This window comes from Prionailurus viverrinus, chromosome A1 (genome assembly GCF_022837055.1).
Source record: "Prionailurus viverrinus isolate Anna chromosome A1, UM_Priviv_1.0, whole genome shotgun sequence".
Taxonomy (NCBI): Eukaryota; Metazoa; Chordata; class Mammalia; order Carnivora; family Felidae; genus Prionailurus; species Prionailurus viverrinus.
In genome coordinates, this window is record NC_062561.1 from 68,157,481 (window position 1) to 68,183,825 (window position 26,345).

The 26,345-nt window shown below is 36.6% G+C and overlaps 1 protein-coding gene across 2 annotated transcripts in view; it reads right to left on the bottom strand.

Annotated features, from left to right (window-relative positions):
* Positions 1-26,345, bottom strand: part of UGGT2 (UDP-glucose glycoprotein glucosyltransferase 2) — a 191,250-nt gene that overhangs the window by 133,746 nt on the left and 31,159 nt on the right. For both annotated transcript variants that reach the window (XR_007154714.1, XM_047870316.1), the window contains exons 5-9: positions 20,826-21,000; positions 16,260-16,356; positions 9,159-9,231; positions 6,473-6,573; positions 623-722 (exon numbers count right to left, since the gene is read on the bottom strand). Coding sequence is in view for 1 of the 2 variants with exons in the window: in XM_047870316.1 (XP_047726272.1) it covers positions 623-722; positions 6,473-6,573; positions 9,159-9,231; positions 16,260-16,356; positions 20,826-21,000 (546 nt within the window). In the remaining variant the exon portion in view is untranslated. The remainder of the gene's footprint in view (positions 1-622; positions 723-6,472; positions 6,574-9,158; positions 9,232-16,259; positions 16,357-20,825; positions 21,001-26,345) is intronic.

Genomic DNA, 26,345 nt, shown 5'->3' on the forward strand with positions numbered 1-26,345 from the left:
AATGAATAAGCGTTTTGTTATTTTGTGAAAGTACTGATTACTTTTAGACATGCAAATGTATTATCTATTAAACTGCAAGATGTGTTTAGTGTAAAATCAGTATTTCTGGAAGCAGTTCGTTTAGGTATCCTACTGGCAAAAAGTATTCCACAAAATATTCCATAAAGAAGACTTGTTTAGAATCTGAAAGGGCAAGAACATGATCTGGCCATATTCTGGGCATAAATCTATTTAGAATAATACTTTTCATCACCCTCCACCCAGAAAAGAGAAAAATATTCTCATTATTCATTGCTTGAACAAGTTTTGTCCTGGATTACCGTATCACTATTTTTGTTTAAACAACTTTAATAGATTACTTTTCCTTTCCATTTGCCTCTAATTCAAGAGTTCTATTTTTCAGGATGTGTACGCATGTGTGCACATGCCAGTATTTTCCTCTGGTAAAAACAAAAACCAAAAAACAACCCAACACGCATAATAAAGAAATGCCCTATTTTAATTAAAACTGTATCTGTTAGAATTAGTTGATATCACAATGTTAAATGAAATCAGCTATTTTCATAAAGTTTATTTAATGGAAAGAGTTCTGGCTATAATCAACCCATGAACTTTAACATACCTGGCTTTTATGGGGAAGTTCTGTGAAATGTCTTTCATTAATTTTATGGCATCATAAACTGGCGTAGACATTATTTGAGAAGCTGCCTGAAAACTAAGATCTGGAAAAAAAAAATCTAGCATCATGTCAGATCTTCACAGACATTTCCAGGTAATTTAAATAATTTACTCAACATTTCTTGCCACATATTTATTATATAGACATGTTAACACTTACATGTAGCATTTTTCAAAAGTTTTAAACAGAAGGCTATCACCAATGTCCAAATAAGGTAAGCTTTACACATTTTTGAAGGGCTAATCATTTAATACCTATTGTTTTCCACAAATTACAGTATAACTTCAAAAAGAGATATATGAAAAGAAACGTTAATGCCAAGCTATTTTTTCTATACTTAAGGTTTAACAAAACATGCAACAAAAAGCTTTGATAAGGATAACAAGAGGAAGGAAAAAAGAGCTTTGGGGAACTAATTCTGGAAAGAACTTTAAGAAAGATCCGATGTGTTTATTAACTCAGTACATATCAAAAATTCACTTTTTCTCTCAATGTATTACCCTTATATGACAATAAAAATCAAATCCTAAACTTAGTATTTTACCGGATACGAAAGTTCTACGAAAAGAAAACTGTGTGGCTTACGTAGTCAGTCTCCAATATGTCGGAAGCAGTCATCTTAATCTCGTCCCTTTGTTCAAGAGTCAGAAAAGATTTTAAAGCTTGATTCTGTTTGTTACTGAATAGTGAAACATACTGTTTCTCTTTAACGTTTCACCACAGGTAGAATCCTAGTTTACCATACACTAGTAAAATAACCAGCTTAACATAGTAAGACTAGTTTCATTTCCGCATTCTCAGTACGGTGCATCGAGTTGGAATCAAAGCTTAGGAAAAGGTGTTCTTAGCACAGCTTACTGTGGGATAGACAGCCTAACAACCAAGGTTCAAATTCTAGCTCTGTATTCACTTTCTAGCTGAGTAACTTTAAATCACATTTCCTCAACCTACTTTAGCATGTTTCCAGCCCCAGCACTGCAGCAAAGCCATCGGTACTCATGAGTATCTCCTAATTACCAAACACAATGGATATGTGTCAGTCCTTATCTTACGAAGATCCTTTTGCAAGAGGGTTATTACATCCTACAAAGAAAAAGCACTGACTTTCTATTCAGTAAATGGTGCTGGGAAAACTAGACATTCATGTGCAAAAGAATGAAAATGGACCCCTATCTTATACAATACACAAAAATTAACTCAAAATGGATTAAGGACTTAAATTTAAGACCTAAATCCATAAAATCCTGAAAGAAAATATAGGGATAAGCTCCCTGACATCAGTCTTAGTGATGATTTTTTGGATATGACACCAAAACCAAAGGCAGCGAAGCAAAAATAAACAAGCAGGACTATATCCTACTCAAAAGCTTCTGCAACAGCAAGGAAATCATCAACAAAGTGAAAAAGCAAGCTACAGAATGGGACAAAACATCTGAAAATCATATATCTGACTTATCACCAACAACCAAAATACAGAAGAAACTCATGTAAACTGGTATAGCCACTATGGAAAACATGGCAATTCCTCCAAAAATTAAAACTAGAACCACCATATGGTCCAGCTTCTGGGTATGTATCCAAAGGAAATGAAATCAGTCTCTCAAAGAGATACCTGGACTCCCATGTTCACTGCAGCATTATCCACAACAGCCAAGGTGGAAATAATCTAACTATCCATTGATGGATGAGAAAATGTGGTGTACATATACAATGGAATATTATTCAGCATTATAAAGAGAGGAAATTCTGCCATTTGTAACAACATCAGTGAACCGGGATGACATTATGCTAAGTGAAAACAAAGATAAATATTGCACAGTATCAGGTACATGTTTAAAAAAAAAGTTAAACTCATACAAACAAATTAGAATAGTTGCCTGGGGGCTGGATAGAGGAAAAAAGGCGAGGTTGGTAAAAGGGTATAAAATGAAGAGGGTCTGAAGATCTAATGTATACCATGGTGACTGGAGTTGATATCACTGTATTACATAACTGAAATTTGCTCAAAGAGTAGAAATTAAATGTTCTCACCAAAAAAGAAAAAGACCTGATACACAAGTAGGTACTCACTAAATACTGATGAAAGAATAAATGAATAGTTAAATTACAAGTAAGATTCTTTATGTTCTGTTTCTTATTATTCTATTGCTATTAAAGGCATTTACAAGCAACACAATTTTTAACTCATGGGTATATATTTAGGAATATGTGCACTTTTAGGCAAGAAAACATAATTGTTATTTACATGACTGTGGGGAATAAGCTTAGAAATTCCCTGGGCTTACACCAATGGGTTAACAAGGAAAAAAGTACAAGGCCATAGGATGCTCACACCTGAGAAGACAACCAAGAATAGGGAGGTGCAAAGGTGCCCAATACATAGGTATATGAAATAAACAAGATTAGATATATCAGGGTGAAAGCACCTCCCCCCCCAATTTAGTACCACAGCAGAAAGCTGCTTTCACAGGAAAGAAGGACCAAGTTAGGTAAACAGGTAAATCGGGATATAGATGGCTGCGCTGCAGGTGAAGCAGCCCACAGCGGAGATGATTAACAAAAGAAAAGGTACCTTGTTAACTCTGAGGTTATTTGTCCTACCTGTCTCATCCCTAGGCTAGCTAAGATAAACAGAGGTGGTGCCTCACGTCTGCCATAAACAACCTTCAGCCTGACTGCCTGGTGTCTGGATTTTGTTTTGTATTAACCCAAACCCCTAACCCCGAATTTTTAAAGACCCCCTTTCCGTCACATCCACAATTTAATGTTCACAGATTCATTGTCTCTTTGTGCACGTCCGTCCCCATGTTTGTAAGCCTTCTAATCCTAATAAAACTGGGCAAGGACCCTTATTCTGGGCTCTTGTCTTTTCCCAGACATAAGCCATCTCTCATTTTTCATCCTGCGTCCTGCTCTCTTGCTAGACAAGAGAGAACTTTATACCCAGCGTCTATGACACATGACTGAATGGTGTTAATGACTTATAAAAGAGGAAAATGGATGATCAAAGATCTTGCCTGATGGCATTTGGCTGCTGTACAATGTCATACTCAGAAACAGTAGAATGCGGTGTGGAAGAAACAATTTAGGCTCATTTTAGATATCCTTGATCTGTGCTTTATCATATTCGTGAACTTGGACTAATTATTTTATGTGTCCATTCCTGATTTCCTCATCTGAAAAGTGAGAGATCTAACCTCATATGAGTTTTTAAAAAATTAATCGTACTGTATATAAACAGCCTAACACTTTGCCAGACACAGTGTCGGCTGATAGTTTTATCATCGTCAATCCACCGTCGTGATGATCCTTCTACCACCTTCTACTCAGGTTTGACAGCACAACTAGTCTTTTAAAACTTTTTATTAACACGAACGTAATTCTCCTTTACATGACCAATCTTCTGAGCACAACTTATTTGAAAGCCCCTGAAAACTCACTTATGAAGTCAGATAGAGTATAAGTAACAACCAAATGAATATATTACCAGATTCTATTAACACTTTTTGCTTTGTTCTAAACTGTCCATACCTATTAACTCACCGATAGCTATCTAAGTCCTACGCTTAGCCTCAGAAACCCAGATCCCCATATTTAACTGTTTTACAACTTGGACACTTCAAAAGCAACATGTTTAATCCTAAGTTTGTAATATTCCTACCCCATCTTTGCCCAAATCTGCTCCTCTTTACTCTCCTCTTCTCAGCAAACACTGTCCATGCAGCTGGACAAACCATGATCTTACAGTTCTTAGTATCTTTCTCCATCACATATCCCTATCCAACCTCTCACAATGATCCCTGTATTCTCTCTAAATAATCCACCCCCAAATTTATCCCAACCCTTCCTGAGATCTCACATCAACTGCCTCTTACTGACACTGGGGAGGCCTCCCGCTCTCCCCAGTGCTCACCCCCACCAGATCAGGTCTTCCTGGCACACATCCTTCTTAATCCTACCTACCTTTGCTTCAAAGCAATTACAATCATAATTTTTACATCGGTTTTCTAATTTTTTAACGTTTACCTAAGATCCTTAGAAGACACACAGCGTCTACTTTAGCTCATCTTATCTTCAGAATCTAGTGTTTTTCAAAATGTCAGTTGGAACCCATTAGTCAGTAGTGACATCAGATTGAGTAGGTAATGTGAAGTTATTTTTCTAACAATATAAGGTAGAATAAAAGACATTTTTCCAGAATGAATAAAATGTAGTAAACATACATGTTGTGTATGTGGGAGCTTTTTTTTTTTTTTTTTTTTTAAAGTTTGAACGTGTCAGTGTATTCTTACATTATATACTCGTGTACAGGTCCGGATGTAAATAAATTCCGCTGCCTCTGAGCCAGAAATTATAAAATGAAAGAACACAGGTATTGCTCACTCTCTATGTCCTGGAAACCTACTCTGTTTGGCTTCTATCAGGTGCTCCTCACAGACTCTACTTCACACCCCTGGACCAGCGCCACAGGGCCCGCCCTCATGCACCGGCTGCTCACTCCGCACTATCAGCTCCCCCTCCTCTTGAAGACCTTTATGCTAAGACGCCCACAGCTCTTCCACTCCTCTCCTTTTAACTACGGACTTCCTGTTCAGCCCACTACTGGACTCTGTCATCTGAATGACATCATCAAATGCAAGCAATCCATTTCACTTCAGTCTCTTTATTCTGGAACTCGATCTTCAACCCGAAAACATACTTACATGTTTTACATTCTCTCTATTCAGGCTCAAAGCTGGATGTCTTAAGCCATCTTTGACTCCTTTCATCTCCTAAACATTTGCTAAATCCAGCCTTCCTGATGCCCTCTGCCACAGTCACAGTGCTCTCTCTCACTGTATGATTTCAAAGAGGTCTTAGCATGAGCTCCTGTTTCTAGTCCATTGAAATCCATCTGACACAGACATCAGCCAGATCCATTAAAACAGATCGCACGTTCTGTTTATAGGCCTTCAAAAGCATCACCTACAATTATCACCTGTAATTATATTTTATAAATTAGGGGATCCTTGGAGAACATTTTGAAGAAGAAAGTAGAATGGTGCTTGCCTACAACAGCTGGAGAAACTGGGGAGAAATGGGGAGTTGACGGTTAATGGGAACGTGACTTTCTGAGGTGATGAAAATACTCTAAAGTTGTGGAACAGTTAAAAAAAAAACTCAGAAAATATACTAAAACCTGTTAAATGGTACATTTTAAAGGGATGAATTGTATAGTGTGTCAACTGTCTCAATAAGCTGTTAATAAAAAGTTGAGTGATAGAAACTATAGATTACACAGAAAAATGATGTCCCCATGACTGACTAAAAATTACAAGTAATAAAGAAAATAAACCAAAAAGCAGTTACAGTTCAAACTAAATTTTGGTCATAAGATAGGTGCTTATAGGATGTCAGCACAGAGGCTGTTCTAAGCTACAGTGAAATATGCAATGTTCTATTAAGATCAAAATTTTAAACAGAAGAAAACTAATGATTTCCTGGACTGACTAGTCAAGATTTTTAATCACTGTTAAAGACAACTTGAAATGTGATTTACTACTGGAGATGAACCTATAAGATAAATCAGTGTATACTTTAAAAATGATAAGAGCAAGTAACTATATTTCACATAATTTTAACTCTAATAAACATAACCATATGATCTGCTTGACAGCCTTTTAATTAAATATGAATTTTGACAAAAATTCACATCAGTTAACTATTACCTATGAAATAATATATATCATATTACATAAAAGCTTATTGAACAGAGATCAGTTACCAAAATGCTGTGTTATAGAAGTACTGTACCTTGCAGTTCCCAGACTTTCAAAGGCATCATTTCTTTGCTACTCTCAATCAGGTATTTTTGGAATGCTGTCAGATTATCTCTAAGATCTGAATATCTTTCTCTGCATTAGAATATTAAGTCATGTTAATTGTCATCACCTACTACAAATTATACAAGCAGTATATTTTTGAAATTAACTTTCTCAAACTAGACACAAAAACCTGTTCCATCCAGATAATAAATTATGATACAGCTATATCCACAGAACTTAAAAATAATGATGTATATATGTCCACTTTTTTAAATATAGGAAACAACCCAAAATCTGGAGGGATGTACTCTCAATTGTTACTATGTTAACATTAACTAAAAGGGATTGAAGGACGAGGGCAGAAGCATTAGCTTTTTACATTCTATACTTTTTAACATTTTATAAATTACAAGTATTGCCTTTATAATTTAAAACAAAACTATTTTATAAGGAAAACATTAATGCTTCCTATACAACCTTAGAGTTCCATCTTTGAAACTTATAAAAATCTTCAGTAAGACAATTTTGCCCAATGTTAAACACATCTAGGTATCTTTTTAGAATGCCAAATAATAACGTAGTAGCAATGACATTTTACTATACATATGATATACACTATAACTTCAGGGCACATGGGTGGCTCATTTGGTTGAGCATCTGACTCCTGTTTTTGGCTCAGGTCATGATCCCAGGGTTGTGGGATTGAGCCCCACATCAGGCTCCATGTTGAGTGTGGAGCCTGCGTAAGTCTCTCTCTCTCTCTCTCTCTCTCTCTCTCTCTCTCTCTCTCTCTCTCTCTCTCCCCCTCTCTCCCTTTGTCCCTCTTCCTCTGTTCGTGCTGTCTCTCAAAAATTAAAAAAAGTAAACTATAACTTCTTTTTTCTAACTCATGAAATCAAGACACAATGCCATTTCAGATTTAAATTCTTTTTTTAAAAAAACCTTACCACCAACACAACTCACAAAACACATATTTCAACAGCAAAAAGATTTTAAAAAGAGGAAAAAATATACAGAACACATACACAGAAATGCATTAATCATATGGTTAACACTAAGTAAATACACCACAGTGTTGATTTTATGCAATTTTAGTACAACACGGGGGCACGTTTTAAAAATGAATGAAGACTGACTACAACTGTTACAGTGAAAGGGCAATAGAACCTCTTCCAAAAGGAAGTTCAGTTCACTATGAACTAAATTAACCCCTCCTTTATCAATTTAATTACAGAGCAATATTAAGTTTATAAGAGCTATATTACTGGTTTTCATATTTAATAATAATCTTAAATTTCACTGCTAAATTTATGTAAATCAGACAAAAATACATTATTCATATAATACCTCAAAGCAAAGGGTTTTGCTTAAATCAACTGAATAGCTGTGTAAGAACTAATTTTGAGTACCTCCTCTTTTAAAAATGGCTCCCAAGGCTTTTTGTAGAATGTGCAATTTATTCCCATAAAAAGTTTTATGTTTAAAAAAGAATAGAACTGTGGATTCCACGAGGCTGAGATACAGCTGACAATGGAATAAAAGTGTATTATTATCTACTAAATACCTTACTTAGAATAAATCCATTTTTCAAGATTCGCAAACTTTTCAAGGCCAATTAGCACACCACTGTGCCAATACTTTAAAATATAACTCCGTCATCTATATAAATTAGCACAGTCTCCACAAACGTTCCCCTGCTCTGTAGAGTACCTACTCGCCAGGAGAACTGACCTTAGTGTCCTTTATAAATACTTGCAATATTAAGTAAAACTTAAAGCTATTAATAAAAACTGTCCTTTACCTGTAATTAATTTTGCCTTTGTAATGAAGCCACAAACTTTCCCTTCTTTTTTTTTTTTTTTTTTAATTTTTTTTTCAACGTTTATTTATTTTTGGGACAGAGAGAGACAGAGCATGAACGGGGGAGGGACAGAGAGAGAGGGAGACACAGAATCGGAAACAGGCTCCAGGCTCTGAGCCATCAGCCCAGAGCCCGACGCGGGGCTCGAACTCGTGGACCGCGAGATTGTGACCTGGCTGAAGTCGGACGCTTAACCGACTGCGCCACCCAGGCGCCCCAAACTTTCCCTTCTTGTAACGAAGGGAAAGCACATATAAAACAACAACAATCCCCATTCATGAGCATTCAGAGAGCACTCACCATCCCATTCTTGGTCTCCAATCAGTGATGCAAGACAGAAAAAGAGGGGGGGACAACTTTAATATCTGAACAGTTACTTATAGGTGTATATGAGATTAAGACGAGATATTAAAAGGTTTTCGATATGGCAATCTGCACATAGAAATTTAAGAAAAATACATATTTTCTTTTGACACATAAAAATTTTGATTACTTCATGCAAACAACCCAATACTAACCATGATTTTTCTAACCCAGTAGATCTGTGAAAGATGCTCTAATGTTTTGTTTTTTTTGACAAAGATCAGTTTGATCATTTCTAATTCCTATTTTTCTAATCATACTCATCATATGTGAAATTAGTGATTATTTTTCAATTTTGTGTTTTGCATTAGCCATGTATTACTTTTGTAATAAATAAAACCAATTACATGTATATTTTAAGAACTGAAACATGTGCCAACACAGCACACTGAATTCCTTTAAGAACAAACTTAAGGTACAGTAATAGAACTTCATTCCCATTCAGACTTACTTTAGTTTCCCGAAGAGAAATCCTTGAACTTCATTTGTTTCAATCCCATCCTCTACGGTAGCATTAGTCACTGCTATTTTGGAAATGAAACAATACAAAAACATTTTCAGACTGGAAAAGGGAGATGTAATAAAAAATTAGAAGAACGCGAGATTAGATTCCTTTTGTTTTACCTTGTTCTTCTTTCACGCATCAGCTGATACATGCATGTGCACATGCTTTTATTTCCGACTGTGCTCTTTTTAAACAGGCTTGGATCGTTAAACATTTAACAAATGCTTTACAGATTATTTCACAGTCAAGTTCTATTTTATAACCAGAATGATAAGCCAAAGTGGCTGCAACAAATCCTGGGCTTAGCTCTTAAGCCAGGCAGGAGCGCCAAACCCTAACAAATATAAGCATGCATGCATATTTCCAATGCCTTTAAAGATAATCAAGAAATATTTAGGAAGAACCCAAACTCATGGCCTCAAAAAGTAAGGATATAACATTTTACAGTCATCTCTCCCTTTCCTTCTCCATTACTCACCAAATAATACAACATACAGGGAGGTAAATGGTACATGTAAAGGGTACTTGGGGTCACAAGAACTCGTGACCTCCTACAGCATGGGGCTGCTTTCGGGGTGCACCAGTGCCCCTCAAGTACACTCCTCCTCTCTCTTCTGAAGGCCCACACCTCAGGGCTACAGCTAAAAGTGCTGGGTGTTTGGATCTAGTCCTCCTTCTCCTCCCTTTTAGTCCCTCATCACACAAACATTTGCTGGCTGTTTGCTAAGACTCCTGCCACATACACACCAGGAAGAGAGACACAAAAGAAAGAAACTCCAGTTGGGGGAAAGGAGAGAGACAAATAGACAATTTTAAGGTACCGTGTAAAGTTTTCATGAAAGCAGCACACAACACATGGACTGTAGAAAGGAGAAAACCACCCTCGACAGAGACAACGGTAGGCAGCCGTCTCACAGGTACTAATGGATAGGAGTTTTAAAAGATGCGTAGTCTTTGATGAAAGGATAGTGGGAGAAGATGGAAGGTTTCAGGAAGAGGAAACAGCATATGCTAAGGGATAAAAGTACTCTATAGAGGTCATAAAGGCTTCGCATGGAGCCAAACATGGAGGCATCCAGGGAACAGAAAATTATTCTGTATAGTAGTTTAGTGTTGCAGAACCAGAGGGTACAAATGAGAGGCTATGGGAGAGTGATAAGGCAGAAAGAGGCTGGAGTATGAAAGCTTTCTTTGCAATGCCATGGTACTGTAATTTATGAGGGAGGTTATGGGGAGCCACTAAAGGATTTTAACCAGTAGTATCACGAAGTCAGATTTTCAGCATAAGGCATTCGATCTGAAAGCACTGTCAAGAATATCCATTAATTTATATGGGGGAGGAGGGAGGGTCAAGGTACAGAAGGCCAAAGATCAGAGAGAAGGCCAGTTAGAAGTCTGACACATATATACAAAGGGAAAAAAATGAACTGAGTTAAATATGTAATATAGATCATTCATGTGATCACGGGAGTTTTAAATTTTTTTCACCTAACATTTTTTAAATTATTTTTTTTTCAATTTCCTTTTTTTTCACCTGACATTTTAAAGAAAATTCCACAAGCCCAAGGATAGCTAGAAAATGCCTGTTACTATTATAACTGTAAACTAAGATACTAAATTATAGAGCATTATCAGGCTATATATAAGCAACATAGAAATACATAAAATCTGACTATTACTTTTCCAGTAACTCTTTAACTGGTAGGACTTAACAGTAATACAGATCTTTATCTGAAGCACATTCAGGAGGAATGGCCAGAGTGAAGTCTGTGATCAGGGCAGGGCCTCCAGGACCAGATCCTGGATAGAAAAATAAAGTTGAAGCAGAAGCCACATCTGAGAGCCTATAAAAAAATGAATTAAAAACTCAACCAAGAATCAGATATAAATAAATTTCAGATGAACCAGAGAAGAAAAGATTTTCCTAAGAATCTGAAAACTCATTCATCTTGTTCAGGTCTCCAGAGTCCTTCATCTGGGGCCTGCAGTTAGAATGCACCACCATGGACAGATATCAGTTTGTAGACACAAATCTAATCAATCTACTTCATCCAATGTAGCAATTCACAGGCCTCTCCTGTCTTACTTCAAGAACAGCATCATCATCCTAACTTTATTATGATTACTTGAGACAAAGCTCCCTAAGACCCTGTGTTGCCAATGACTTTCAGATTTACTGAGATACTGATCCCCTGAGACACCCGGTCCCCATCCTGGAGGTGGCTGGGCACATCATGGGCCAGTCACCTCCAGTCATAACCAGCCTCGTTACCTCAGTGTGCCTCGCACATGTTACCATTTTTTTATATGTTGCTGAAAATGGTTGGGAAGCCACTGGATAAAGGAAAATAATATGCTATTTCAAATTTCTAAAAAAGTTTTTGGGAGCACAATATTAAACATATTTCTTTCAGTTTAAAATTAAATTCTACAAAATAGAAGGAGAGATAAAAAGTTTCTCAGACAAACAAAAATTAAAGGAGTTTGTGACCACTAAACCAGCCCTGCAAGAAATAAGAAATTTTAAGGGGGACTCTCTGAGGGGAGAAAAGATGAAAAAATATATATATATATATCTCAAAAGCAACAAAGATTAGAAAGGACCAGAGACCACCACCAGAAACTCCAACTCTACAAGCATCATAATGGCAATAAATTCTTATCTTTCAGTACTCACTCTAAACGTCAATGGACTCAATGCTTCAATCAAAAGACACAGGGTAACAGAATGGATCAGAAAACAAGACCCATCCGTATGCTATTTACAAGAGACCCACTTTAGACCTAAAGACACCTTCATATTGAAAATAAGGGGATGGAGAACCATCTATCATGCTAATGGTCAACAAAAGAAAGCTGGAGTAGCCATACTTATATCAGACAATCTAGACTTTAAAATAAAGACTGTAGCAAGAGATGCAGAAGGGCATTATATCATAATCAAGGGGTCTGTCCACCAAGAAGACCTAACAACTGTAAACATTTATGCGCCAAATGTGGAAGCACCCAAATATATGTCAATTAATCACAAACATAAAGAAACTCATCGATAGTAATACCGTAATAGTAGGAGACTTCAACACCCCACTCACAACAATGGACAGATCATCTAATCAAAAATTCAACAAGGAAACAATGGCTTTGAATGACATACTGGACCAGATGGACTTAACAGATATATTCAGAACATTTCATCCTAAAGCAGCAGAATATACATTCTTCTCCAGTGCACATGGAATGTTCTCCAGAACAGACCATATACTGGGACACAAATCAGCCCTAAGTAAGTACAAAAAGATTGAGATCATACCGTGCATATTTTCAGACCACAACGCTATGAAACTCAAAATCAACCACAAGAAAAAACTGGGAAAGGTAACACATACTTGGAGACTGAAGAACGTTCTACTAAAGAATGAATGGGCCAACCAAGCAGTTAAAGAGGAAATTAAAAAGTATATGGAAGTCAATGAAAATGATAAAACCGCAGCCCCAAACCTCTGGGATGCAGCAAAGGCAGTCATAAGAGGGAAGTATATAGCAATCCAGGACTTCCTAAAGAAGGAAGAAAGATCTCAGATATACAACCTAACCTTATGCCTTAAGGAGCTGGGAAAAGAACAGTAAATAAAACCCCAAACCAACAGAAGACAGGAAATAATAAACAGTAGAGCAGAAACCAATGCTATCGAAACAAAACAACAAAAAGGAAACAAACAAAAAACCCCAGTAGAATAGTTCAATGAAACCAGAAGCTGGTTCTTTAAAAGAATTAACAAAATTAATAAATCACTAGCCAGTTTGATAAAAAAGAAAAATGGAAAGCCCCAAATAAATAAAATCAAGAATGAAAAAGGAGAAATTACAACCAACACAGCAGAAATAAAAATAATAAGAGAATATTATAAGCAATTATATGCCAGTAAAATGGGCAATCTGGAAGAAATGTACAAATTCCTAGAAACATATAAACTACCAAAACAAACAGGAAGAAATAGAAAATTTGAACAGACCTATCACCAGTAAAGAAATCGAATTAGTAATCAAAAATCTCCCAAAAAACAAGAGTCCAGGGCCAGGTGGCTTTCCAAGGGAATTCTACCAAACATTTAAGGAAGAGTTAACACCTATTCTCTTGAAGCTGTTCCAAAAAATAGAAATGGAAGGAAAACTTCCAAACTCTTCTATGAAGCCAGTGTTACCTTGATTCCAAAACAAGACAAAGACCCCACTAAAAAAGGAGAACTATGGACCAATTTCCCTGATGAACATGGATGCAAAAATCCTCAACAAGATATTAGCCAACCGGATCCAACAATACATTAAAAAAATTATTCACCACGACCAAGCGGGATTTATACCTGGGATGCAGGGCTGGTTCAATATCTGCAAAACAACTAATGTGATTCATCACATCAATAAAAGAAAGGACAAGAACCATACGATCCTCTCAATAGGTGCAGAGAAAGCATTTGACAAAATACAGCATTCTTTCTTGATAAAAACCCTCAAGAAGGTAGGGATAGAAGGAGCATACCTCGAGATCATAAAAGCCATATATGAATGAGCCAATGCTAATATCATTCTCAATGGGGAAAAACAGAGCTTTTCCCCTAAGGACAGGAGCAAGACAGGGATGTCGACTCTCACCACGATCATTCAACATAGTATTGGAAGCCTTAGCCTCTGCAATCAGACAACACAAAGAAATAAAAGGCATTCAAGTCGGCCAGGAGGAGGTCAAACTTCCACTCTTCGCAGATGACATGATACTCTATATGGAAAACCCAAAAGATTCCACAAAAAGCTGCTAGAATTGATTCATGAATTCAGCAAAGTTGCAGGATAGAAAATCAATGCACAGAAATCAGTTGTATTCCTCTACACCAACAATGAAGCAACAGAAAGAGAAATCAAGGAATCGATCCCATTTACAGTTGCACAAAAAAACCATAAAATACCTAGGAATAAATCTAACCAAAGAGGTGAAAAATCTATACACTGAAAACTATAGAAAGCTTATGAAAGAAGACACAAAAAAAAAAATGGAAAAAGATTCCATGCTCCTGGATAGGAAGAACAAATATTGTTAAAATGTTGATACTACCCAAAGCAATCTCATTATTCAGTGCAATCCCTATCAAAGTAACACCAGCATTCTTCACAGAGCTAGAACAAATAATCCTAAAATCTGTATGGAACCTGAAAAGACCCCGAATAGCCAAAGTGATCTGGAAAAAGAAAACCAAAGCAGGAGGCATCACAATCCCTGACTTCAAGCTACACTACAAAGCTGTAATTACCAAGACAGTATGGTACTGGCACAAGAACAGACACTCAGATCAATGGAACAGAATAGAGAACCCAGAAATGGACCTAGAAACGTATGGCCAACTAATCTTTGACAAAGCAGGAAAGAATATCCAATGGAATAAAGACAGTCTCTTCAGCAAGTGGTGCTGGGAAAACTGGACAGTGACATGCAGAAGAATGAACCTGGACCACTTTCTTACACCATACACAAAAATAAACTCAAAATGGATGAAAGACCTCAATGTAAGACAGGATGCCATTAAAATCCTTGAGAAGAAAGCAGGCAAAAACCTCTCTGACCTTGGCTGCAGCAACTTCTTACTCAACACGTCTCCAGAGGCAAAGGAAACAAAAGCAAAAATGAACTACTGGGACCTCATCAAAATAAAAAGCTTCTGCACAGTGAAGGAAACAATCAGCAAAACTAAAAGGCAACTGACAGAATGGGAGAAGATATTTGCAAATGACATATCAGATAAAGGGTTAGTATCCAAAATCTATAAAGAACTTATCAAACTCAACACCCAAAAAACAAATAATCCAGTGAAGAAATGGGCAAAAGACATGAAGAGACACGTTTCCAAAGAAGACATGCAGATGGCCAACTGACACGTGAAAAAATGCTCATCGTCACTCATCATCAGGGAAATACAAATCAAAACCACACTGAGATACCACCTCATACCTGTCAGAATGGCTAACATTAACAACTCAGGCAACAACAGATGTTGGAGAGGATGTGGAGAAAGAGGAACTCTTTTGCATTGTTGGTGGGAATGCAAGCTGGTGCAGTCACTCTGGAAAACAGTATGGAGGTTCCTCAAAAAACTAAAAATAGAACTACCCTATGACCCAGCAATTACACTACTAGGCATTTCTCCACGGGATACAGGTGTGCTGTTTCGAAGGGACACATGCACCCCCATGTTTATAGCAGCACTATCAACAATAGCTAAAGTATGGAAAGAGCCCAGATGTCCATTGATGGATGAATGGATAAAGAAGATGTGGTGTGTATACATACACACACACACAATGGAGTATTACTCGGCAATCAAAAAGAACGAAATCTTGCCATTTGCAACTTCGTGGATGGAACTGGAGGATATTATGTTAAGTGAAATTAGTCAGAGAAAGACACAAATGATATGACTTCACTCATATGAGGACTTTAAGAGACAAAACAGATGAACATAAGGGAAGAGAAGCAAAAATAATATAAAAACAGGGAGAGGGACAAAACAGAAGAGACTCATAAATATGGAGAACTGAGGGTTACTGGAGGGGTTGTAGGAGGGAGGCTGGGCTAAATGGGTAAGCGGCGCTAAGGAATCTACTTCTGAAATCATTGTTTCACTATATGCTAACTAATTTGGATGTAAATTTTTAAAAAAATTTAAAATTCAAAAAATAATAAAATTAAATTAAATTAAACTCTAAACTAAGGAGAACATGTCTAACCCAAAAGATCAGAAGGATCGTGAGGCCCCGCTTTCACGGTTTGTGTTTGTACTGAAAATCAAGATCAAGCGAGCTTTTGCCCTTCTGCTCCATGGGAGGTTCCTGCCCTCCCTGAGCTCACCTTAGGACACCTGCATTACCGTTTGACAGGTGTAATGCCCCAAACTCCCCTCAAATTATCATACATAAGACTATAGTCATTACATTTTTAAAAGAACAAAGTTTGTAAGCCTCCAAGTTTTTATTCTATTCAAGTACAGAGAGTAAACTTACTTTTAACTTGAGTATCATCCAAAGCTTTGTATTCTGTACTCTTAATTGCTAGCTCCACACCGTAGCCAGATAAGTACATTTTCTGTGAGACTGGTTTCTGTTCAAACACATTTATTTTTTTAAAAAGAGAAAATACTGATTCAAACATCTTCTTTTAAATTCAATATGTTTATTAGGACATTAGAGTAAATTATTGACTTTTTAAATCACTGAATTATTATTTGGGGGATATTTATACTCTCTCTAGACAGTTTATCAAGGACCCAGAATTTGGTTGATTACCACTTCTTTACTTTCTAAAAACTTCGCAATGACTCTAATGTTTTAATTTTTTTAAAGTTTATTTATTTTGAGAGAGAGAGAGGGAGAGAGAGAGCTTGCGCACACAAGTAAGAGAGGGGCAGAGAGGAGGAGAGACAGAATCCCAAGCAAGCTCCATGCCGTCAGCACAGAGCCCAATGTGGGCTCAAAATCATGAACCGTGAAATCATCCCCCAAGCCAAGATCAGGAGTCAGATGCTTAACTGACGCCACCCAGGCATCCCAAATGTTTTAATTACTCTTTACAAGAAAAAAAAAAATCTGATCTTTTTCTGTTTGTGGTAACTTCCCCATTTCTCCCAAGAGTTAATTAACAGAGGCTCCAATACAATCAAGTTTCAATAAAACTGTACTCCTTTTGGTGAACGCCACAAGATTTCCTAAACCAGCAAATGCTGTTTGCTTGCTCGTTGTCTAGCTGGAGGACAACCAGAGTGGTGCCAAGAGCAAATACTGAAGAGTAGAGGCAAAAGACATGCACGAAAATGCAGTGTCTTGAACAACTTGATTACATTTTCTTCATGTTTTTAAATGATTAAAATACCCAATGACACAAATGAGTATCCGTTCTTCAATGAGGGGCAACAATCGCTTCACATGGAGCTGTCTGAAGTAAGGGGCACATACAAAATATACTTGCAGAGACTGCCCCACCAAGGAAGAGAAGTCACCACATCTTTTCAAATAAGAAGATAGAAGAATTAGTTTCAGATATGCAGACAAGTATTTAACACTGCTGCACACATGACAATGTAACTTGCTAATTTCTCAGGCATGTGCTACAATGAAAGATAGCATGGGAAAACTGAATTGCTTCTAATTATGGTCATCTGAAAAAGTTAAAAATATTTTAAAGAGTTTTCAATTTCATACAGCACAATTTAAAAATGCATTCTGACTATCCACTAAAAAGGCAATCAGCTGGTAGAGAAGCAAATTGAAGCTCCAAGTCCATATACTTTGTTATAGTTCATAAAAGAAATGCAATTTCATGTAACCAATTTCCATTATCAATTCCAAAATATTATTAGCTCCTTGGGAACAAAGATAAATGTTTATTAAATTCATATTTACTGTCTCCATTTGAAAATGTATTAATATAAAATTTGAATGGTAGTTTAGTAAGTTTGGGTTTGCAAACCAAAAATGGTCACAGACTAAATCAATTGGTGAGAAGAATCTTTCTTCATTTTTTCTATTTCTTCTCTCCCCATAAAAAGGCATCTGTTTCAAAAGCAGCATAAATAAGTTAATTTTATTAGAATTACATGGACTAGATTTAAAACATAACTATTTTGAATGTACAATAGGTCATTCGTTAAAAAGAAAGCCGTAATTTGATTCTACAAAGTGCCCAGATAGTTGGCTGGTATGATTTCATAGTATATTTAAAGGCTGCATTTTCCAAAAAATAATTCGGGACACTGATTCTCAGTAGATGAGCATACCTCCCTATAGTGTACATTAGTCACGTGGGGGACATTTTTTTTTTTAATTCAAGTTAACATAGAGCATAGTCTTGGCTTTAGAGGTAGAACCCAGTGACTCATCTTTTATGTATCACACCCAGTGCTCATCCCTAAAAGTGCCCTCCTCAATGCCCATGACCCATCTAGCCCTTCGGCTGTTCCTTCGTCTCAGTTATGGTAGGTAATGCTGCCGTGAACACGAGAGCACAGAGATCTTCTCAAGTTAGTGCTTTCTTTCCTTTGAATGTTCACCCAGAAGCAGAAATGCTAGACCACATGGTCGTTCTTCTTAAAACTTTTTGAGGAACTCCAAGCTGTTTTCCATAGTGGCTGCACTAATTTACACTCCCATCAACAGTGCAAAAGGGCTCCCTTTTCTCCATATCCTCTCACACTTGTCTTTTTGAGACCTTTTCATGTACATGTGGCCATCTGTAGGTCTCCTTTGAAAAAATACCTATTCATCAGGTCCTTTGCCCAATTTTTAATCAGATTGTTTTTTTGATACTGAGTTGTAGGAGTTCCTTATATATTTTGGATATTAACCCCTCCTTACATAAATGATTTATAAATATTTTCTCCCATTCCAGCCATTGCCTTTGGTTTTGTTAATGGTTTCCTTTGCCGTGCAGAGGCTTAATTTAGTTTGATGTAGACCCACTTCATTTTTTCTTTTCTTTTTAATTTTGTTGTTCTTTATTTTTACTTTTGTTGCCTTTGCTTTTGATGTCAAATCCAAAAAAATCACTGCCAAGACCACCGTCAAGGCGCTTTTTTCTTAGGTTTTCTTCTAGGACTTTTACAGTTTCATTTTTTTTAAGTTTATTTTTATTTTGAGAGAGAAAGCGAGCAGGGGAGGGGAAGAGAGAGAGGGAGAATCCCAAGGCTCTGTGCTGTCAACATGGAGGAGGCTAAGGCAGGGCTCAAACCCATGAACTATGAGATCATGCTCTGAGCTGAAATCAAGAGTCAGATGTTAACCGTCTGAGCCACTGTGGCACCCTCATGCTTTCACATTTTACGTTTAAATTTTAAATCCATTTTAAGTTAATTTTTTTGAGTGTTATAAGATAGGGGGCCAGTTCCATTCATTTGCATGTGGTTATCTAGTTTTTCCAGCATCGTTTAACTGAGTAGGCTTAGAACCCCTGCTGAATATTAGTTGACTATACACGTATGGGTTTATTTCTTGGTTCTCTATTCTGTTACACTGGTCCATGCGTTCTTATTCCAATACCACACTGTTTTAATACTACAGCTTTGTAATATAGTTTGAAATCAGGACGTATGGTGCCTCTAGCTTTGTTCTTCTTTCTCAAGACTGCTTTAGATTTTAAAGCTGCTGCAATTAAAATGTTATATTTGTGTAGAATAGACATATATATTACTGGAACAGAGTCTAAAAACATACATGCCTGTTAAGAAAACTTGGTATGTGATGGCTTAGAATAAAGACTTAACTGTTCAATAAATCATGTGGGAGCCAATACTCTTCTATATGGAAAAATTAGAATTCTATCTCTACCTTACAGCATATTCAAATACATTCTAGAGGGATTAAAGACCAAAACATAAAGGATGGCATTTTGTCACAAGAAAATATAGGAGAATGTCCTTATGACACCGCAAAGGAAACCATTAAAGAAAAGGTGGATAAGTCTGATTAAATCTCTATACTTGTGCTGAACCAAAGATGTCGTAATTTTTTTTAATACTAGAAATATACTAGAAGATGTTTGCAAGCTATGGAAGATTAGTATTTAGAATATATTTGTTAAAATCTGTATATGAGAAAAAGAAAAACCCAAAAAATCTAAGATAAAAATAGGTGAAGAATATGGATAGGCAATTAACAAGTATATCTGCAATGCTTTTATTACTTTATACATTATTATGCAAGTAATTATATATTTCAATATAAAACACTCTTTCCGTGTTGGGCATATAGCAGTAAAATAAGAAAAGTCCTTCTAATGGTCATTATATTCTAGCAAATATGTGTGAGTTTGGTTGTGTAGGGTGGAGGGGATGGATAGTGCAGAGGTATAAAAGAAAACTTGAGATATAGCAATGAGTGCTACAAAATTATTAGACCACAATAATGTGATAAAGGTGTGAGAGCAATGAGAAGTTGAAAAGGTGGCAACACATTTGACCAGAAACTTGAACAAAGAAATAGTCACCTGTCCAAAGACATAATTAAGAGCATTTCTGTATCAGGGTTCACATGATATATATAATAAGTATTATCAATTAGATTTTCTCGAAGTAATATTTTCATTAAAAATAACTATGAATCCTAGCAAATATTATATGCATTATGGTTTTGGTTTTTATCCAAGCTTTAAATCTGTTTCAGATTTAAGAAGAAAGGAATCTGAAAAGAAGTATCAACAGGATAATTCCAGAAAAGGATACAGAATCCCAATATATTTTTCCACTAAAATTCACATTTGATAGTTGTATTAATTTTTTAAAATCTTTAGGGGTGCCTCAGTTGGTTAAGCATCAGACTCTGAGTTTTGCCTCAGGTCATTATCTCATTGTTCAGGAGTTCAAGGCCCACATTGGGACTGCACTGACAGAGAGGAACCTGCTTGGGATTCTCTCTCTTCTCTGTCCCTTCCCTGCTCTCATGAGCTCTCTCTTTCAAAATAAATAATTTAAAACATTTTTTTAAAATCTTTAACCGTTCAGGAAGAAATCATGTAAAATCTGGTGAGGAAATTATTAAACAGGTTTTTTATAGCCAAAATAATCTCGGATAAAACTGTACCTGAATATAATGTCGAAGAACATATAGGATTTCCCCATTTTTTGCTTTTTCAGACAATACTGGGTGAAATTTACCAAATGCTCTGGTACCCATTTCAGCATAGAGTATAATCACTGGTAAGTTCTCTTTGTTTGTAGGAAATTTATGATCTCCTTTAAATAGATAAGGTCTGGGCCTAAAATGAAAACAAAACACAAACTTTTAAAAAAGTCAAAGAACATATGGGAAATACATCATGACCTTTTATAATTTCTGCTTATCAAATAACTTACAGATAAAATATACACGTTTCGTGTGTGTATGTGTGTGTGTGTGTGTGTGTGTGTGTGTGTGTGTGTGTATCACCAAAAAGAGTTTAAACTTCCTGTGGTAAATTTTCATTTACCACAGTTAACATAGTAACTACTATGGGAGAATTAAAAAATGTAAACAAAATATACCTGCAAAATAACTTCACTCATACACAAAACAATACACACATAAGACAGAATACAATATAAACATGCTGCAGAATTTTATGGATATAGGTCAATAACTGAGAAAGAATACATCTAATATATGAAATCAGAGGGAATCAATAGAAAGTAGCTTCTACTAAAGACAGAAAAGAAACCTGGTTAACCCGAAACTGAGTATTACAAATATTTTTAATGACGAAAGTTCACAATCTTTAAATAACAACATATAATGGCAATATATTTTTCAATGAAATAAAATCTATATTTTGTTCAATTAGAAGAGTATATAATTTTTCGTAGCTCGTGTTTCCTGAAAATGGGTTCCAAATATTTAAAAAACAAAGGCACTGGGGCGCCTGGGTGGCGCAGTCGGTTAAGCGTCCGACTGCAGCCAGGTCACGATCTCACGGTCCGTGAGTTCGAGCCCCGCGTCAGGCTCTGGGCTGATGGCTCGGAGCCTGTTTCCGATTCTGTGTCTCCCTCTCTCTCTGCCCCTCCCCCGTTCATGCTCTGTCTCTCTCTGTCCCAGAAATAAATAAAAACGTTGAAAAAAAAATTAAAAAAAAAAAAAACAAAGGCACTATATCAAAGATTATCAGTACTTAATAACAACCCATTAAACCCGCAAGGATAATCAGAGAAATACTATAGTCCAGCCCTAACATAAACAGACTTTGATATCTTTTAATTTTCCAGGCACTATGCTAGATTTTTTGTACATATTACATTCTATCTTCCCAACAATGCCTGTAGATAGTTACTATCATTTACTTAATACTTTAAAGGTTTCTGAGGCTCAGACAAGTTAAATATCCACAGCAAGATCAAACAGAAAGCCAAATTTCAACTCCTATCCATAAATAGGAATCCTAAAGCCACATCTTTTAACAATTATATAGGTAGAAAGAAAAAAGAGATACTGAATAACAAAGGTGTTGAGAAGTAACATTTAATGAATTCAGATCTCTATAGCCTTTTAGTCATTTACTACCTTTAAAACACAAATACAAAGAAAAGGGGAGAGGGAAAGGGGGTATGAATAACAAAGCTACAGCATGCTAGTGAAAAGGCTGTGGGTTTTGAAATTAGGCAGAATTGGATTCAAGTTCTAATTTAACTACTTACTAGCTATGTGTCCCTGCACCAGTGATTTGATCTCTCTTGGGCTTATTTCTTTATCTGCTCAAGAGGAGGAATTCTTGCTACCGCCTAGGTAGCTTTACCAAAAGGACTTGCAAATCATCTAGCAGAGCATGAAGCACATGTGTGATGCTCAAGAAATGATCATTTTTCTCTCCGTCTAGCAAACCTCCATTTACTTAAACTATCGGCCAAGAGTACCATCAAGGATCCACAGAACATCCAACCAAGTGTTGGACGTTATACCACCGTTAATGATGAAAGTAGGGGGTATTTATCTATATAGTTATGATTATATAATCTTATTTCCAAAAGGACATACAAGAACTTAATAGCACTGTTGATTATGGAGAGTTCTAGAAAACTGGAATAAATAAGAATCATATAATTTGCTGTATGTATATGTCGCATTATTCTAATTTTCAATGTTTAAACTTAATACATTGGGAACATGTCCTTTTAGTGTAAATAAACATAAAATGCATCAAAACAATAGAGACAAATACTACACTTAGATGAAAATACTGAATTGTTAGGTCATTTTCTATTGATTCCCTCAGGTTCCATACACTAGATACATATAGGATTCTTTTTCACTTATTGACGTAACTATAAAATTTTACAGCATGCTTATATTACAATCTTATTATATGTTTATTATATTGTTTTGTATGTAAGGGAAGTTATTTTGTAGGCATATTTTCTTTACATTTTTTAATTCACCCACAGTAATTAACCTGCATAGTGTAAGAATGAAAATTCTCAATCAAAATTTAAAATGAAAATTGAATATTTTTATCAAGAAGTATAATCCTAGGGGTGCATGGGTGGCTCAACTGGTTAAGCATACGACTTTGGCTGAGGTCACAATCTCAGGTTTTGTGAGTTCAAGCCCTGTGTTGGGCTCTGTGCTGACAGCTTGGAGCCTGGAGCCTGCTTCAGATTCTGTCTGTCTGTCTGTCTCTCTGTGTCCCTCCCCTGCTCACACTCTCTCTCTCTCAAAAATAAACACTAGAAAAAAATTTTAAAAAGTATAATTTTAAATATGAAAAATTACAGAATATTCTATTACTTATTTGAGCTAAACAGAAATTGATAAAATCATCTAGTGATAACCATGGCCTGTTAGAGAAACATTTCTAAAATACTGATAAGAAATTTACAGACTTTCTACAACAAACTATGGTAAATAATTAATGTTTCAATTTTCTGGCATGGCTGGAAAATTGTACATGTATAAATTATACCTTCTAATAGAGAAATTCAAATTTCTATTTTGTTTAATTATTACAGAATAAGGCTTACCAATGAATATAAGTTTACTTTTACATTTTAAAAATGACTAAAATACTATGTTCCTGGTTATTAGCTTAACTTTCTTTAAATCCAAATCACTCAAGTGATAAATCTAACAGAATGAAAACTTTCCACCAATTATTTGGCTTAAAGCATGTGAAATTTGTGGACTTCAGTATGGGGAATGGGGTTTACTTCAGGTGTATAAATGACCTGAGTTCAAGCATCTTTACACTGGTTTACAGAGGACTTTCACAGTATGTATGCACACTCATCAACATTCTTCTAATAAATTTCTTTTCAAGTTTTACACATTCATCTGTATTTATTAGCATTTAACATAAGATAGGATTTTACAAATATTACTGTTAATGTTTGGATATTTGAATTTTTTTTTTAAGTTTATTTTTGAGACAGAGAGAGACAGAGCATGAACGGGGGAGGGGCAGAGAGAGAGGGAAACACAGAATGGGAAACAGGCTCCAGGCTCTGAGCCATCAGCCCAGAGCCCCATGCGGGGCTCGAACTCATGGACCGCGAGATCATGACCTGAGATGAAGTCGGACGCTTAACCGACTGAGCCACCCAGGCGCCCCAATGTTTGGATATTTGAAACCTGAAACGAAATCTTATCCAAAGAAGAGCTGAATTCACAACATCTCTTCTGCAACAGATGAAGACAGATGAATACACAAAACAAGAAAACGGAATGAGTTGCTATTTTTCGTAGGATCCTATTAATAAACACAAAAAAATACTAAACCCACACTTCACATTTAAAAAGTAAAAAGGAATCAAACTAGATGAAATTATTAACATCATTTATTTTCACTGATACCTTGGAACTCAAATGGCACTAAGTCAAATGTACTGTCATGTAAAAAAACTGATTTTTATCAAATCAGTACTATAGAAGTACATTTCATAATTTATACAGGATACCTTACATTTTAATATTAGTCTGAAAGATAATTCTTTCAAATAATTTGCTATTGTTAGTAATTGGAAAGACTGCTAATGAAACAATGCTCGTAGATAAATCTTTAGGCTGAAAATAAAAACTAGAAGAAAGGGAACAGATTTCCCAGAGACAAAGATCTCCCGACTGTAGATCCCCCCCACCCCAAATTCATGTATGAATATGAAGACTGGAAAAATCTCATCTGAATATTAATCATGCAATTCCCTGTACTTCTGTGCCCAGAGAAGCCTTGGTTTAGGCCATGTATGAAGACTGACGCTGCAGCTACAAGGTGCAAGTTTAACAATTTTGGAACTGGAGCGACATGTGCCACTTTTAGGTTTAACGTATTTGGGAAAAGTGGGCCCAGTTCCACTGGGGATGGGGATTGCTTTTTTGACCCTTTTATCGTCCCCAGTGAATATGTGCAGTGCCAGCAAAGATCAGGTAGATATAAACTCCCTCGTACAGGTTGTAAGCGATGGAAGACTGACATTAGACTACATCCCATCTGTCCAAAAGAGGACATACTAGGCCCCTTGGGACTTATTCAGAGTTGGCTGAACCTGGAATCCTGGGGGCATGGCTGAGGCTAATCCTGCAGATGGACCTCATCCTGCCACTTGGAGTCCTGTTGACAGTAGCCTTAACTAAACACTTTAAGAGACAACAGAACCGCTCATAAAAATATGAGTTTGGTCAAGAATTTGCCAGGACAAGGGATGGATTGTTGGGAGAGGCACTCTGCCAGGGCCCTTGACTGTCCTTCTGGCTATGTCAAGACTGACAGGCCATTTCTCAGGGTTCGCAGCAAGTAACTTTGCAGCAAATATGTTAGCATCTCACTCTGGGACAAACAGCAGGTTGCTTACTGCTTGTTATAAGCGATAAAGCTCCCCCAGCTCTGTGTCCTTCAGCTGTGACCTACCCACCGCTTGTGTAGTATTCTTGTGGGTCCATTTTCACCCCGGGGGTATGTGGAGCCAAGGGAACTGGTGCTAACCATATGCTAATGCATGGCCATTGTGTCCATGAATACTTCTTTGTTTCCAACCAAGAGCCTCCTGTCTTTGGCCAGAATCCATGAAACAGCCAGAGGCAAGCTTATCAGCTTGTAGGTAGGGCCAAATCAATTCCACAGCCTGAGAGAAGCTATTTTTTTTTTTAATTTTTTTTTCAACGTTTATTTATTTTTGGGACAGAGAGAGACAGAGCATGAACGGGGGAGGGGCAGAGAGAGAGGGAGACAGAATCGGAAACAGGCTCCAGGCTCCGAGCCATCAGCCCAGAGCCTGACGCGGGGCTCGAACTCACGGACTGCGAGATCGTGACCTGGCTGAAGTCGGACGCCTAACCGACTGCGCCACCCAGGCGCCCCAAGAGAGAAGCTATTTATAGCATTAGGTTAACACACTTTTCTTTTTGTGAATCTTAGGCACATAATCCTTGGTTCAGGACACACTATCAATATTCATCCACAGTGGTTGTTTTCTTATTTAAGCAAATAACATACATATACATACATCTATATCTCTATCTATACACACACACACACACACACACACACACATACACATATATACACATACATATAAAGTATGTCGGTAACATACTTTTTCCCCTCTGTAGATGTTTCTCATCCCTAAATTTTCTTCAGTTTTCATT